The sequence below is a fragment of the Chiloscyllium punctatum genome, chromosome 11, assembly GCF_047496795.1.
Source record: "Chiloscyllium punctatum isolate Juve2018m chromosome 11, sChiPun1.3, whole genome shotgun sequence".
Taxonomy (NCBI): Eukaryota; Metazoa; Chordata; class Chondrichthyes; order Orectolobiformes; family Hemiscylliidae; genus Chiloscyllium; species Chiloscyllium punctatum.
The window spans coordinates 4,112,526-4,127,550 of record NC_092749.1 but is presented as its reverse complement, the minus strand read 5'-3'; the positions used below and the strand labels follow the sequence as shown (position 1 = coordinate 4,127,550).

Below are 15,025 nucleotides of genomic sequence, written 5' to 3'. Positions count from 1 at the left end.
CGTTGTCTCCCTCTCTCTCTCTTCTCTCGCTGTCGCTCTCCTCTCGCTGTCTCTCTCTCTGTCGCTGTCTCTCTCTTTCTCTCACTCTCTCTCTTTTGCTGTCTCTCTCTCTCTCTCTGTCTCTCTCTCTCTCTCTCTCGCTGTCTCTCTCTCTCTCTCTCGCTGTCTCTTTCTCTCGCTGTCTCCCTCTCTTGCACTCGCGCTCTCTCTCTCGCTGTCTCTCTCTCTTTCTCTCGCTGTCTCTCTCTCTCTCTCTCACCGTCTCTCTCTCTCTCGCTGTCTCTCTCTCTCTCTCTCGCTGTCTCTTTCTCTCGCTGTCTCCCTCTCTTGCACTCGCGCTCTCTCTCTCTCGCTGTCTCTCTCTCTCTCTCTCACCGTCTCTCTCTCTCGCTGTCTCTCTCTCTCTCTCTCTGTCTGTCTCTCGCTGTCTCTCTCTCTCTTTCTCTTGCTGTCTCTCTCTCTCTCTCTGCTGTTCCAGAATTTTCATTTGGTTTAGGTTCTGGTTCAGGTACTGTGCTATGAATTGCAGTCACTTGCCCCCAGTTACTGGCGTTGTTTGGTTGGAGCTGTGCTGGGTGTATCACCTTGTCTCTGTTCTCACCGAAACCTGTGGACATCAAACATCCTTCTGCCCACGCTCCAACGCAGCTCCGTCCTGTGCCCACACACTAACACAGCCCCGTCCTGTGCCCACACGCTAACGCAGCTCCGTCCTGTGCCCACACGCTAACGCAGCTCCGTCCTGTGCCCGCATGCTAACGCAGCTCCGTCCTGTGCCCACACGCTAATGCAGCTCCGTCCTGTGCCCGCATGCTAACGCAGCTCCGTCCTGTGCCCACACGCTAACGCAGCTCCGTCCTGTGCCCACACACTAACGCAGCTCCGTCCTGTGCCCACACGCTAATGCAGCTCCGTCCTGTGCCCACGCTCCAACACAGCTCAGTCCTGTGCCCACACGCTAACGCAGCTCCGTCCTGTGCCCACACGCTAACGCAGCTCCGTCCTGTGCCCACACGCTAACGCAGCTCCGTCCTGTGCCCACACGCTAATGCAGCTCCGTCCTGTGCCCACACGCTAATGCAGCTCCGTCCTGTGCCCGCATGCTAACGCAGCTCCGTCCTGTGCCCACACGCTAACGCAGCTCCGTCCTGTGCCCACACACTAACGCAGCTCCGTCCTGTGCCCACACGCTAATGCAGCTCCGTCCTGTGCCCACGCTCCAACACAGCTCAGTCCTGTGCCCACACGCTAACGCAGCTCCGTCCTGTGCCCACACGCTAACGCAGCTCCGTCCTGTGCCCACACGCTAACGCAGCTCCGTCCTGTGCCCATGTTCCAACACAGCTCCGTCCTGTGCCCACACGCTAACACAGTTCCGTCCTGTGCCCACACGCTAACGCAGCTCCGTCCTGTGCCCATGCTCCAACACAGCTCCGTTCTGTGCCCACACACCAACACAGCTCTGTCCTGTACCCACACGCTAACGCAGCTCCGTCCTGTGCCCATGCTCCAACACAGCTCCGTCCTGTGCCCACATGCTAACGCAGCTCCGTCCAGTGCCCATGTTCCAACACAGCTCCGTCCTGTGCCCACACACCAACACAGCACTATCCTGTGCCCACACGCTAACGCAGCTCCGTCCTGTGCCCACACACTAACGCAGCTCCACCCTGTGCCCACACACCAACACAGCTCCGTCCTGTGCCCACACGCTAACGCAGCTCCGTCCTGTGCCCATGCTCCAACACAGCTCCGTCCTGTGCCCACACGCTAACGCAGCTCCGTCCAGTGTCCATGCTCCAACACAGCTCCGTCCTGTGCCCACACGCTAACGCAGTTCCGTCCTGTACCCACACGCTAACGCAGCTCCGTCTTGTGCCCACGCTCCAACACCGCTCCATCCTGTTCCCACACACCAACACAGCTCCATCCTGTGCCCACACACCAACACAGCTCCGCCCTGTGCCCGCACACTAACACAGCTCCATCCTGTGGCCACGCACCAACACAATTCCGTCCTGTGCCCACAGCTCCAATGCAGCTCCATCCTGTGCCCACACGCTAATGCAGCTCTGTCCTGTGCCCACACGCTAACGCAGCTCCATCCTGTGCCCACACTCCAACACAGCTCTGTCCTGTGCCCGCGCTCCAATATAGCTCCATCCTGTCCCACGCTCCAACGGAGCTCCATCCTGTGCCCATGCACCAACACAACTCCAAGCTGTGCCCACACACTAACACAGCTCCCTCCTGTGTCCACACACTAACGCAGCTCCACCCTGTGCCCAAACATCAACACAGCTCTGCCCTGTGCCCACGCTCCAATACAGCTCCATCCTCTGCCCACGCTCCAACACAGCTCCATCCTGTGCCCACACACTAACATAGCTCCATCCTGTGACCACGCACCAACACAATTCCGTCCTGTGCCTACAGCTCCATCGTGTGCCCATGCACTAACACAGCTCTGTCCTGTGCCCACACTCCATCGCAGCTCTGTCCTGTGCCCATGCTCCAACATAGCTCCGTCCTGTGTCCACACACTAACGCAGCTCTGTCCTGTGCCCACGCTCCAACGCAGCTCTGTCCTGTGCCCACGCTCCAACGCAGCTCCATCCTGTGCCCATGCTCCAACATAGCTCCATCCTGTGCCCATGCACCAACATAGCTCCGTCCTGTGTCCACACTCCAACATAGCTCCATCCTGTGCCCACGCACCAACATAGCTCTGTCCTGTGCCCATGCTCCAACATAGCTCTGTCCTGTGCCCACACACCGACACAGCTCTGCCCTGTGCCCATGCTCCAACACAACTCTGTCCTGTGGCCACACATCAACACAGCTCTGTCCTGTGCCCACACACTATCACAGCTCCGTCCTGTGGCCACGCACCAACACAACTCCATCCTGTGCCCACAGCTCTGTTCTGTGCCCATGCACCAACACAGCTCCGTCCTGTGGCCATAAGTGATAATGTATTCATATTGTGATTGTGCGATCTGTTTCTCTGCAGTGTGTCGCTCTCTCGATGCTATGTCACTATGCCATTATATCAAGCCCCTATTGAGCTCCGTCCCGTGATCCTTCTGGTTGGTTGTGATGTGCAGTGCTGAGGGAGGCTGCACTGCCTTAAGATCCTGCAGCTTACAGAGAGATTCTCAGCAATGCTTCACCACTCTGAGTCTTCTGCCATGATAGGGTTTCACTTTGTATTGTGTGCTCTCCTCGTTGCCATCTTCAGTTCATCCAAGTTCCCAATGAAATGATCACCCTGTAAAGTTTATTAGAGTGTTTTAAATATCTTCTCAGTGCAGTTGCTGTTTCCTCTTGTCACACTTTGATTATTTCTGCTTTCTGTCCTTCAGCAAGGATGGACCATCACGGTGGAGCTGGTCATTGGACGTCATGGAATCGGCCAAGTGATTAATAAGGATGGAGTGAGTGCACAGACTGAATCTTTCAGGTTCCCAGCAGAGAGCTGTGTTCAGGCTGGGAGCACAGACAGCGAATGAGAAAACCAGCAAAGTCAAGGAGTGAGCCACACTGAATAGCACACTCTGACTGACTGGGGTACGGGTGTCACTGACTGGTCAGTATTTATTGTCCGTCCCTAGTTGCCCCTTGAGAAGGTGGGGGTGAGCTGCCTTCTTGAATCAGTGCAGTCCATGTGCTGTGGGTTGACCCACAATGCCCTTAGGGAGGGAATTCCAGGATTTTGACCCAATAGCACTGAAGGAACGGTGATATATTTCCAAGTCAGGATGGTGAGGTAGATTTATTGCAGGGAGCAGATTTACAAGAAGAATACCCAGATTTGAGGGGTTAAGTTATGAGAAGGAGATTATACAAATGAGGCCTATTTTCTCCTGAATTTAGGAGGTTAAGGGGTGATTTGACTGAAGTCTTCAAAATATTGCAAGAAAAGACAGGGTAGATAAAGATAAATTATTTCCACTAGTTGGGGATTCTCAAACTAGGGGCATTGTCTGCGAATTAGGACCAGACCGTTCAGGAGAGATGTCAGGAAGCATTTCCACACACAATGGGTGGGAGAGGTTTGGAACTCTCTTCCACAAACAGCAGTGGATGCTGGATCAGTTGTTAATTTTAAATCTGAGACAGGTAATTGTTTTTGTTAAACAAAGTTATTAGGGATATGGGGTAAAAACAGTGACTGCAGATGCTGGAAAGCAAATACTGGATTAGTGGTGCTGGAAGAGCACAGCAGTTCAGGCAGCATCCAACGAGCAGCGAAATCGACGTTTCGGGCAAAAGCCCTTCGCCCGAAACGTCGATTTCGCTGCTCGTTGGATGCTGCCTGAACTGCTGTGCTCTTCCAGCACCACTAATCCAGTATTAGGGATATGGGCCAAAAGCAGGGATATGGAGTTAGGCCACAGATCAGCCATGATCTCATTGAGAGGTGGAACAGCACTGAGGGGTTGAATGGCTGAATGGCCTCCTCCGAGTGCTATATAAGTGGAACTTGCACAGAGTGGTGTTCCTATGCAGCCAATTTAAATCCATTTTTTTTCAGGGAGTCACAGAATCCCTACATTGTGGAAGCGGACCATTTGGCCTGTCAAATCCAGGCCAACCCTCAAAACAGCATCCCACCCAGTCCCATCCCCATACCCTATCCCTGTTAACCTGCATTTCCCATGGTTAATTCACCCAGCCTACATATTCCTGAGCACTATGGGGTGATTTCCCACAGCCAATCCACGCTAACCTGCGCACCTTTGGACTGCGGGAGGAAACTGGAGCACACAGACAGGGAGTGTGTGCAAACTCCACACAGACAGTTGCCCGAGGGTGGAATTGAACCCGGGTCCCTGGTGCTGTGAGGCAGCAGTGCTAACCACTGAGCCGCCCCTATCTAGTCTCCCGTGTCTGGCTGACTCACTTGGATAATGGTGGATAACAAGGCTGCAAAACACCTTCAAAATTTACCTCAGGATGTTGTTGACTGGCAAATAGTTCACAAAATCTACCAAGGTGCTGTGGCCTAAGCCCACTGTCCCAGTTTTGGTTATGGCTAGGGTGGTTTTGTCTCCTTCCATTGACACGGCTGCGGGGTTAATGTCACCCTGATGTTTGTTATCTCCGCGCTGTTTGCCCCATACAGACCGTGTTCTCCCACAGCAGACCTGCGATTACCCAAGGCCAGCAGGGTACAGCAGGGGTCAGAGCTTCACTCCTCACACAGAGCAGAAAATAACTCCATCATATGGTTAAGATGCTTTTTATGTTGTGCACCAAATTGAAGTAAATTAAATATTGTTCTGTTTGTTGATTCTGAATAGCCCATCACCTTGGCAGAATTCAGCCAAATCAAGTCGATTAGCTTTCTCCAACCAGAGAATGAAAAGAAGGCTTCCCTTCAGCTCGAAATTAAAGGAGCCCCCCAGGTATTGACACTCTTACATTGCTCAAGAGATGACCTCCAACCTGCTTCGAATAGCAATTATTAACTGCTATTCTATTATTACAGTGAAGTCGAGAACTCTTCTGTAGAAGGGTCACTGGACTCAAACGGTTAACTTTGTTTCTCTCTCCACAGATGCTGCCAGACCTGCTGAGTTCCTCCAGCATGCTCTGATTTTGGGTTGTTTGATGTAAATCCAATGATTCTGTTAACCTCTTTATCCAAAGGTCAGAGTTTCTGATAGATTGGCTTTGTCCAGTTCCTGTGAAAGCTGTCCCTGGTGTTCTGCTCTCTGATTGTGCTATTCACCTGGGTGAGGCAGCACACAGGCTTCCCAACTGTAATGGGAGGTTGTGTCTATTATTATCCGGGAGAGCTATGTCTTGCCCCTTTGGGTTGCCCAATGTTGGCACCTCAACCAGGATGGGGAAAGGGTTCAGGGTGTTAGTATGGAACATATTTTGGGTGTTGGGGAAACGGTTGTGTTTGTTGTAAATCAGTACAGTGCTAGTGAATGGGAAAGGGGTTGTGATTCTGTACACTGGACACACTTGGGTATAGTAAAACTGTTTGATTATTGGAATTTATTAAAATGGGAAGAAGTTTGATCTTTCCAATGGAATTGAACGGGAAAGGGTTGAGGCTGTTGGGATTCTAGGGAATGAGGGTGAATGTGAACAGGTTTTTGAGATGATGGGCTAATGCCAGGTGACTGACAATGATTTTCTCTGGCACTGTACTCTCCCTTGTTTACTGTAAATGATCGCTCTAGTTTCTGCAAATCATTGCATTGATGAGCAAAAGAAATAAAGACCATTGGGCCATCAAGTTAGCTCCACATTCACGGTTAATCTGAGGCTTCAACTCCACCTTCTGGTCCACTGCCCGTATCGCAGGATTCTTTTGATCCCAGTCATAAATTTATCCAGTGATGGAACTGTTACAACTCAAGAGAATTCCACACAGCCCTCTGAGTAAAGACATTTCTCCCGCCCAATAATCACCCCTTTAGCTGAGACCATACGCCATGTAACCGAACTGAGGGGAAACAGCCCCTCTGAGTCTACCCGGTCAAACTCCCAACACAACCATCGCATGTTTCAACAAGATCTCTCTCCAGGTGATCAAATCTTGAGAGAATATTGATCCTACACCCTGACCTGGTGTTCCATTTACCCCCCTAACCCTCACTGCCCCTACACCCTGACCTGGTGTTCCATTTACCCCCCCCTCCCCAACCCTCACTGCCCCTACACCCTGACCTGGTGTTCCATTTACCCCCTAACCCTCACTGCCCCTACACCCTGACCTGGTGTTCCATTTACCCCCCTAACCCTCACTGCCCCTACACCCTGACCTGGTGTTCCATTTACCCCCCCCTCCCCAACCCTCACTGCCCCTACACCCTGACCTGGTGTTCCATTTACCCCCCCAACCCTCACTGCCCCTACACCCTGACCTGGTGTTCCATTTACCCCCCTAACCCTCACTGCCCCTACACCCTGACCTGGTGTTCCATTTACCCCCCCTAACCCTCACTGCCCCTACACCCTGACCTGGTGTTCCATTTACCCCCTAACCCTCACTGCCCCTACACCCTGACCTGGTGTTCCATTTACCCCCCCCCCCCCCAACCCTCACTGCCCCTACACCCTGACCTGGTGTTCCATTTACCCCCTAACCCTCACTGCCCCTACACCCTGACCTGGTGTTCCATTTACCCCCCTAACCCTCACTGCCCCTACACCCTGTCCTGGTGTTCCATTTACCCCCCCCCCCCCAACCCTCACTGCCCCTACACCCTGACCTGGTGTTCCATTTACCCCCCCCCCCCCCCAACCCTCACTGCCCCTACACCCTGACCTGGTGTTCCATTTACCCCCTAACCCTCACTGCCCCTACACCCTGACCTGGTGTTCCATTTACCCCCCCCCCCCCAACCCTCACTGCCCCTACACCCTGACCTGGTGTTCCATTTACCCCCTAACCCTCACTGCCCCTACACCCTGACCTGGTGTTCCATTTACCCCCCTAACCCTCACTGCCCCTACACCCTGTCCTGGTGTTCCATTTACCCCCCTAACCCTCACTGCCCCTACACCCTGACCTGGTGTTCCATTTACCCCCCCCTCCCTAACCCTCACTGCCCCTACACCCTGACCTGGTGTTCCATTTACCCCCCCCTCCCCAACCCTCACTGCCCCTACACCCTGACCTGGTGTTCCATTTACCCCCTAACCCTCACTGCCCCTACACCCTGACCTGGTGTTCCATTTACCCCCCTAACCCTCACTGCCCCTACACCCTGACCTGGTGTTCCATTTACCCCCCCCTCCCTAACCCTCACTGCCCCTACACCCTGACCTGGTGTTCCATTTACCCCCCCCTCCCTAACCCTCACTGCCCCTACACCCTGACCTGGTGTTCCATTTACCCCCCCCCCCCCCCCCAACCCTCACTGCCCCTACACCCTGACCTGGTGTTCCATTTACCCCCCCTAACCCTCACTGCCCCTACACCCTGACCTGGTGTTCCATTTACCCCCCCCTCCCTAACCCTCACTGCCCTTGCACCCTGACCTGGTGTTCCTTGTATGAGACCACAAGACAATAAGAATCTGGAACAGGAGTAGGCCATTCAGCCCCTTGAGCCTGACCTTTCCCATATTTCCTCCGTAAGCATCGATTCCCCAAGTGGTCTAGAATCTATTTGTCTCAGCCTTAAATGTACAGAGGGACTATGCCCCCACAGCGTTCTGTGGTAACAAGTTCTAAAGACACTCAACCCTCTGGGAAAGGAGATCCCTCCTCATCTCAGTCTGAAATTGGGTGCCCCTTAATTTTGACACCGTGCCCTCTGACACTTGACCCTCCCGTGAGGGGGAACTATCCTCTCAGCATTGACCCTATTAAGCCCCTTCAGAATCCTGTATGCTTCAAGGAGATCATCTCCCATTCTTGTAAACTCCAGCAGAGTCCCAACCTGTTTCGCCTTTGTGTATGAGACAATCTCTCCATTCCAGGGATGATCTGATGGAACATTCTTTGAACTGCCTGCAATGAAATGATAACTTTGTTTAATAACAGACCAAAGCTGCTGACAGTGCTCCAGATGTGGTTTCCCCAGCCCCTTGTACAGTTGCAGTAAAAGTTCCCTACTCTTACACTCCAACCCCCTTTGTAATAAGGGCCAACATTCCATGACCCTTCGTGATTACCTGCTGCCCCTGTGTTCTGAGCTTTATGCACAAGGTCCCCCCAAAACCCTTTGTATTGAATCTTTCTGCAGTTCCTCTCTATTTAAACAAGAATCTGCTCTTTTGTTCTCCTTTTCAAAATTACCCACTTCACATTTTTAGTGAGGCTATCCAAGTTCCCTTGAACATTACGATTTACAAGTTTCAGGTAGTTTTTTGTTTTATTTTTGCTACCAAAGTGAACAGTAATATTTACCCAGTAAAGTGAGCTGTCATCTTTCTGTTAATCCTGCAGCCATTAACAATTACGACCTCATCACTGGTGATGGCTGAGAGTATGGCAGATTTAATCGATGGTTATTGTCGTCTGGAGAATGAAACCACATCCTCCTTTATATTGAGGCCCAAGAGAGGTAAAGACCAGCAGCAACAGCATCCATTTACCTGCCTGTCTGTATTACCGTTTCATTAACTGATTTCCAGAACATTGCTTGTTTAATAGACTCTTACTTGTCAATTGAACAACAGCACAATTCAAGTCGGGTGACCACTGTACAGCCCTTAGGGAGGCATAGTCCCACCTTCACATTGAGAGTTACTTCCATCGTGTTGTGTAGCACTATCACTGTGTTAAATAGGATGGGACAGACATTAATCAGATCTATTAACTCCATTTTGGGCATCCATGAGGCGCTGTGGGCAGAACTGTACTCCAGTACAATCTGTAACCTCATGGCCCAGCATATCCCCCACTCAACCATTACCATCAAACCAGGGGATCAACCCTGGTTCAATGGAGAGTGCAGGAGGGCACGCCAGGAGCAGCACCGGGCAGACCTGAAGATGAGATGCCAACCTGGTGAAGCACCAAACAGGACTACCTGTGTCCCAAACAGCATAAACAGCAGGTGATAGATAGAGCTAAGCGATCCCACAGCAAATGGATCAGATCTTAGCTCTATAGCCCTTCCACATCCAGTGGTGAATGGTGGTGGACAAGTAAACACTTCACTGGAGGAGGAGGCTCCACAAATATCCCCATCCTCAATGATGGAGGAGCCCAGCACATCAGGGCAACAGATAAGGCTGACTCTTCCGAAGCAATCTTCAGTCAGAGGTGCTGAGTGGATAATCCATCTCAGCCTCCCCCAGAGGTCCCCAGCCTCACAGATACCAGTCTCCAGCCAATTCGACTTACTCCACGTGAGATCAAGAAATGGTTGGAGTCTGGCTCCAACAACACTCAAGAAGCTTGACACCATCCAGGACAAAACAGCCATTTGATTGGCACCACATCCACAAACATCCACGCCCTCTACCGCCAGCGCTCAGTAGCTGCAGTGTGTACTATCTACAAGATGCACTGCAGAAATTCACCAAAGATCCTCAGACAGCACCTTCCAAACCCACAACCACTTCTGTCCAAAAGGAAAAAGGTCTCGACCATCATCGTTCTGTGTTTGTTCTTTAAGAGACTTTGCACAGTCCTATGGAGTGTGTCACTCTCCCGCTAGAACTGTCTGGTTCACTCGCGAAAATGTTCCTCAACCAAACCTGTCATTAAGAGTTGCTTGTTCCTATTGGACCTGATTGGAATTGTGTCAGTGTTTTGGTTTCCCACTTTGTAATTTCACTGGATCAATTCTACAGCTGATTGGAGGAAACTCTTTTTGATTTGATATTAATTCTGTGACCTTTCCCCCCTCCAGCTCATGATCTTCCGGAGTTGCCAACACAGTACGTATCAAACGTTTTTCCTCTCAACAGTCTGGTGACAAACAACAACAGCAAAAAGTTGCATTTACATAGCACCTGTTGGCATAGATAAACACCCAATGCCCTCGGTGGGCAATTGTTCGAGCAACAAAGCCAAGGCATGAGTTTGCAGGAGGGATGAACACGAAAGGTTTGATTGAAGATGGGAGGTTAGATGGAGCACTTGAAAGAAGGGGCGAGGTTTGTGGAGAAAATTCCCACCAAAAGCAGAAATTGCTGGAAAAGCTCAGCAGGTCTGGCAACGATTGTGGAGCTCCGAGGAAGGCTCGCCCGATCTGAAACATTAACTGTGGTCTCTCTCTCCACACATGCTTCCAGACCTGCTGAGCTTTTCCAGCAATTTCTGTTTTTGTTTCTGATTTATAGCATTCACAATTCTTTTGGTTTTTATTTAGAGAATTCCTGAGGTTTAGGTCAGTTGGTGATGTGTACACAGACAGTGGTACACATGGGGACAATGTTGTGTGAAAAGCTATACTGGGAGCAGCCGCAAGTTGGGTCAATCTCTCAGCTGGTAGTGTCTCAGAGATAGGAGAGAGTGAGCTTGGACAGGTGTCCCACTCAACATTACTCCCACCCCCCCCGATCCACCAAATTCCAAATGTACTCATTCGGCTGTTACTTTCACAGTGAGCATGCTCCCTCTCTCATGGGTTTGACACTGGGAAAAGGTGAGGGAAAGCAATAGGACAAGGGGAAGGTCATGGGAAGGTTCGAGGGTGAGTGGGATTAGAGATTCTGGGTCTTACAGAGCAGGTGGCAAAGGAGATAGTAAGGTGTGAAGAGGAGAGAGAGAGATTGAACATTGGTGTTAATGGCAGAATCTAGTTCAGTTCTGCTGAATGTCAAACCAAGAAATCCAGATGAGGGAGAGGGTGGTGGGAATGCTGGAGAAACAAGACAGGGGGCAGTGTTTACATCCTGAAGTGATGGGAATTCGATATTGAGACCTCGAGGCTAGAAGGTGCTGAAATGGAAGGTGATGTGCTGTTCCTTGAGCTGGTCTTGGGGCTCACTGGAACATTGCAGTAACAGCAACAGCAGCAGCAGAATTGAAAGCTTCCCCTGAGCTTCCACCAAACAGCTCTGCTGGTCTAACAGAGACCTCAGTGTGAACGGAGTTTAGAAAGTTCAGGTAAATTCCTGCTTCAATCGTGCCTTGGAGAGTGAAGAGGGATGAGCTTGTTAGACCGTCCGCCATTTCAGGGGAAGGTGAGGAAGCGTTGGGAGTGATGGAGGGGTGGACCAGGGGGTCACAGAGGGAACAGTCCATGCAGAATACTGCCGGGAGAGGAGGGGATGTGTTTTTTTTTTGGGGACACCCTCCTGGATGTGGTGCAAATGGGGGAGGATGATCCTTTGAATGTGCCGATGAGTGACGTGCAACATCAGCACAAGGGGAACCGATGGCTGGTTGTTCTGGGAGGGTGGGATAGGGTAGAAGGGTGGGAGATGGGTTGGTCATGGCTCAGGGTCTAATGGAGGGAAATCCTGGGTTGAGGAGGTTATATCAGGGGCAGTCTGATGGGAAGTGGCATCATTGGAACAGGTATAGTGGAGACAGAGAAGCTGGGAGGATGGATTGTAATGGACATCTCAGATTCTCTGCAGCTGTAATATTCTATTTGTCAATCGCCCTTTCATGGTGTTGACAGACTATCTAAACAACTTTGTCTCTCTCTTTGCTTAGACCCAAATGTGAAGTGAGGATAACAGAGCAGCCACGAGCAGTGTTATCGTGCAGTAGTTTTGGTATGTATCTCTCTCTGTGTTGCTCCTGGCTCACAATGGGGGAATGGGTGAGTGTTCACTAAACACACAAAAGCAGAATGAGGCCATTCAGCCCATTGAGTCTGCTTCAGTCAGGAGGCTCGAAGAAGACAGCAAATCCCAGGCAGCATCAGGAGCTGGAGGTTCATTAGGAAGGATTATACCCAAAACGTTGACTTCTCCATCTCCTGATACTGCCTGCCTTGCTGTGTCCCCCTCCCTCCTGTTACTGCCTGCCTTGCTGTGTCCCCCTCCCTCCTGATGCTGCCTGCCTTGCTCTGTCCCCCTCCCTCCTGATACTGCCTGCCTTGCTGTGTCCCCCTCCCTCCTGATACTGCCTGCCTTGCTGTGTCCCCCTCCCTCCTGATACTGCCTGCCTTGCTGTGTTCCCCCTCCCTCCTGATGCTGCCTGCCTTGCTGTGTTCCCCTCCCTCCTGATGCTGCCTGCCTTGCTGTGTTCCCCCTCCCTCCTGATACTGCCTGACTTGCTGTGTCCCCCTCCCTCCTGATACTGCCTGCCTTGCTGTGTCCCCCTCCCTCCTGATGCTGCCTGCCTTGCTGTGGTCTTCCAGCCTGCGGTCTGTCCACCTTGGGTTCCCACATTAGCACTGTTTTTTGTCTCTAATTCAGTGTGATTATTGTTGATGTGATCATCCTCAACCCCAGTGTTTTGCCTTTTCCCCCATAACCCTGCATTCCCTCACTGATTACAAATCTGTCTGTCTCAGTGTTGAATCGACACAAGGGCCTAGCCACGAAAACACTCTGCGATAAACAATTCCACAGATTCACTCACGTCTTGGAGAAGCAACTCCTCCCCATCTCTGTCTTCAATCAGTGAGCCTGAGGGTGTAATTTTACCCTCTGATCCTAGACTCGCCCACCACAGGAGAGGTCATTTCTGCAGAGACCCTGTCAAATCCCCTCCGAATCGTGTGTGCTTCAGTAAGGTCACCTCTCATTCTGCCCATCTTCCCGAACCGACCCATCTTCCCGAACCGGCCCATCTTCCCGAACCGGCCCATCGTCCCGAACCGGCCCATCGTCCCGAACCGGCCCATCTTCCCGAACCGACCCATCTTCCCGAACCGGCCCATCTTCCCGAACCGGCCCATCTTCCCGAACCGACCCATCTTCCCGAACCGGCCCATCTTCCCGAACCGACCCATCGTCCCGAACCGGCCCATCTTCCCGAACCGACCCATCTTCCCGAACCGGCCCATCTTCCCGAACCGGCCCATCGTCCCGAACCGGCCCATCGTCCCGAACCGGCCCATCTTCCCGAACCGGCCCATCGTCCCGAACCGGCCCATCGTCCCGAACCGGCCCATCTTCCCGAACCGACCCATCTTCCCGAACCGGCCCATCTTCCCGAACCGGCCCATCGTCCCGAACCGGCCCATCGTCCCGAACCGGCCCATCTTCCCGAACCGACCCATCTTCCCGAACCGGCCCATCTTCCCGAACCGGCCCATCTTCCCGAACCGACCCATCTTCCCGAACCGGCCCATCTTCCCGAACCGACCCATCGTCCCGAACCGGCCCATCTTCCCGAACCGACCCATCTTCCCGAACCGGCCCATCTTCCCGAACCGGCCCATCGTCCCGAACCGGCCCATCGTCCCGAACCGGCCCATCTTCCCGAACCGGCCCATCGTCCCGAACCGGCCCATCGTCCCGAACCGGCCCATCTTCCCGAACCGGCCCATCTTCCCGAACCGACCCATCTTCCCGAACCGGCCCATCGTCCCGAACCGGCCCATCTTCCCGAACCGGCCCATCTTCCCGAACCGGCCCATCGTCCCGAACCGGCCCATCGTCCCGAACCGGCCCATCGTCCCGAACCGGCCCATCTTCCCGAACCGGCCCATCTTCCCGAACCGGCCCATCGTCCCGAACCGGCCCATCGTCCCGAACCGACCCATCTTCCCGAACCGGCCCATCGTCCCGAACCGGCCCATCTTCCCGAACCGGCCCATCTTCCCGAACCGACCCATCTTCCCGAACCGGCCCATCTTCCCGAACCGGCCCATCGTCCCGAACCGACCCATCGTCCCGAACCGGCCCATCTTCCCGAACCGGCCCATCTTCCCGAACCGACCCATCTTCCCGAACCGACCCATCTTCCCGAACCGGCCCATCTTCCCGAACCGGCCCATCTTCCCGAACCGGCCCATCTTCCCGAACCGGCCCATCGTCCCGAACCGGCCCATCTTCCCGAACCGACCCATCTTCCCGAACCGACCCATCTTCCCGAACCGGCCCATCTTCCCGAACCGGCCCATCGTCCCGAACCGACCCATCTTCCCGAACCGGTTCTACTTAACGTCTCCTCATCAGACAGTCTGTTATAATTGGGATCAGTCGCGTGAACCGGTCACGGTTCTGTGTGTACGCTCTGTCTCCCCGTGTGTACGCTGTCTCCCCGTGTGTACGCTCTGTCTCCCCGTGTGTACGCTGTCTCCCCGTGTGTACGCTGTCTCCCCGTGTGTACGCTCTGTCTCCCCGTGTGTACGCTGTCTCCCCGTGTGTACGCTGTCTCCCCGTGTGTACGCTCTGTCTCCCCGTGTGTACGCTGTCTCCCCGTGTGTACGCTGTCTCCCCGTGTGTACGCTGTCTCCCCGTGTGTACCTTCTCTCCCCCCGTGTGTACGCTGTCTCCCCGTGTGTACGCTGTCTCCCCGTGTGTACCTTCTCTCCCCCCGTGTGTACGCTGTCTCCCCGCGTGTACCTTCTCTCCCCCCGTGTGTACGCTGTCTCCCCGTGTGTACGCTGTCTCCCCGTGTGTACCTTCTCTCCCCCCGTGTGTACGCTGTCTCCCCGCGTGTACCTTCTCTCCCCCCGTGTGTACGCTGT

At 53.2% G+C, this 15,025-nt stretch overlaps 1 protein-coding gene across 4 annotated transcripts in view; it reads left to right on the top strand.

The window, feature by feature from the left end:
* Window positions 1-15,025, top strand: part of LOC140482684 (protein-tyrosine kinase 2-beta-like) — a 202,156-nt gene that overhangs the window by 89,734 nt on the left and 97,397 nt on the right. For all 4 annotated transcript variants that reach the window (XM_072580197.1, XM_072580200.1, XM_072580199.1 and 1 more), the window contains exons 9-13: window positions 3,366-3,437; window positions 5,307-5,411; window positions 8,920-9,037; window positions 10,334-10,361; window positions 12,091-12,152. In XM_072580197.1, coding sequence (XP_072436298.1) covers window positions 3,366-3,437; window positions 5,307-5,411; window positions 8,920-9,037; window positions 10,334-10,361; window positions 12,091-12,152 — 385 coding nt within the window. The remainder of the gene's footprint in view (window positions 1-3,365; window positions 3,438-5,306; window positions 5,412-8,919; window positions 9,038-10,333; window positions 10,362-12,090; window positions 12,153-15,025) is intronic.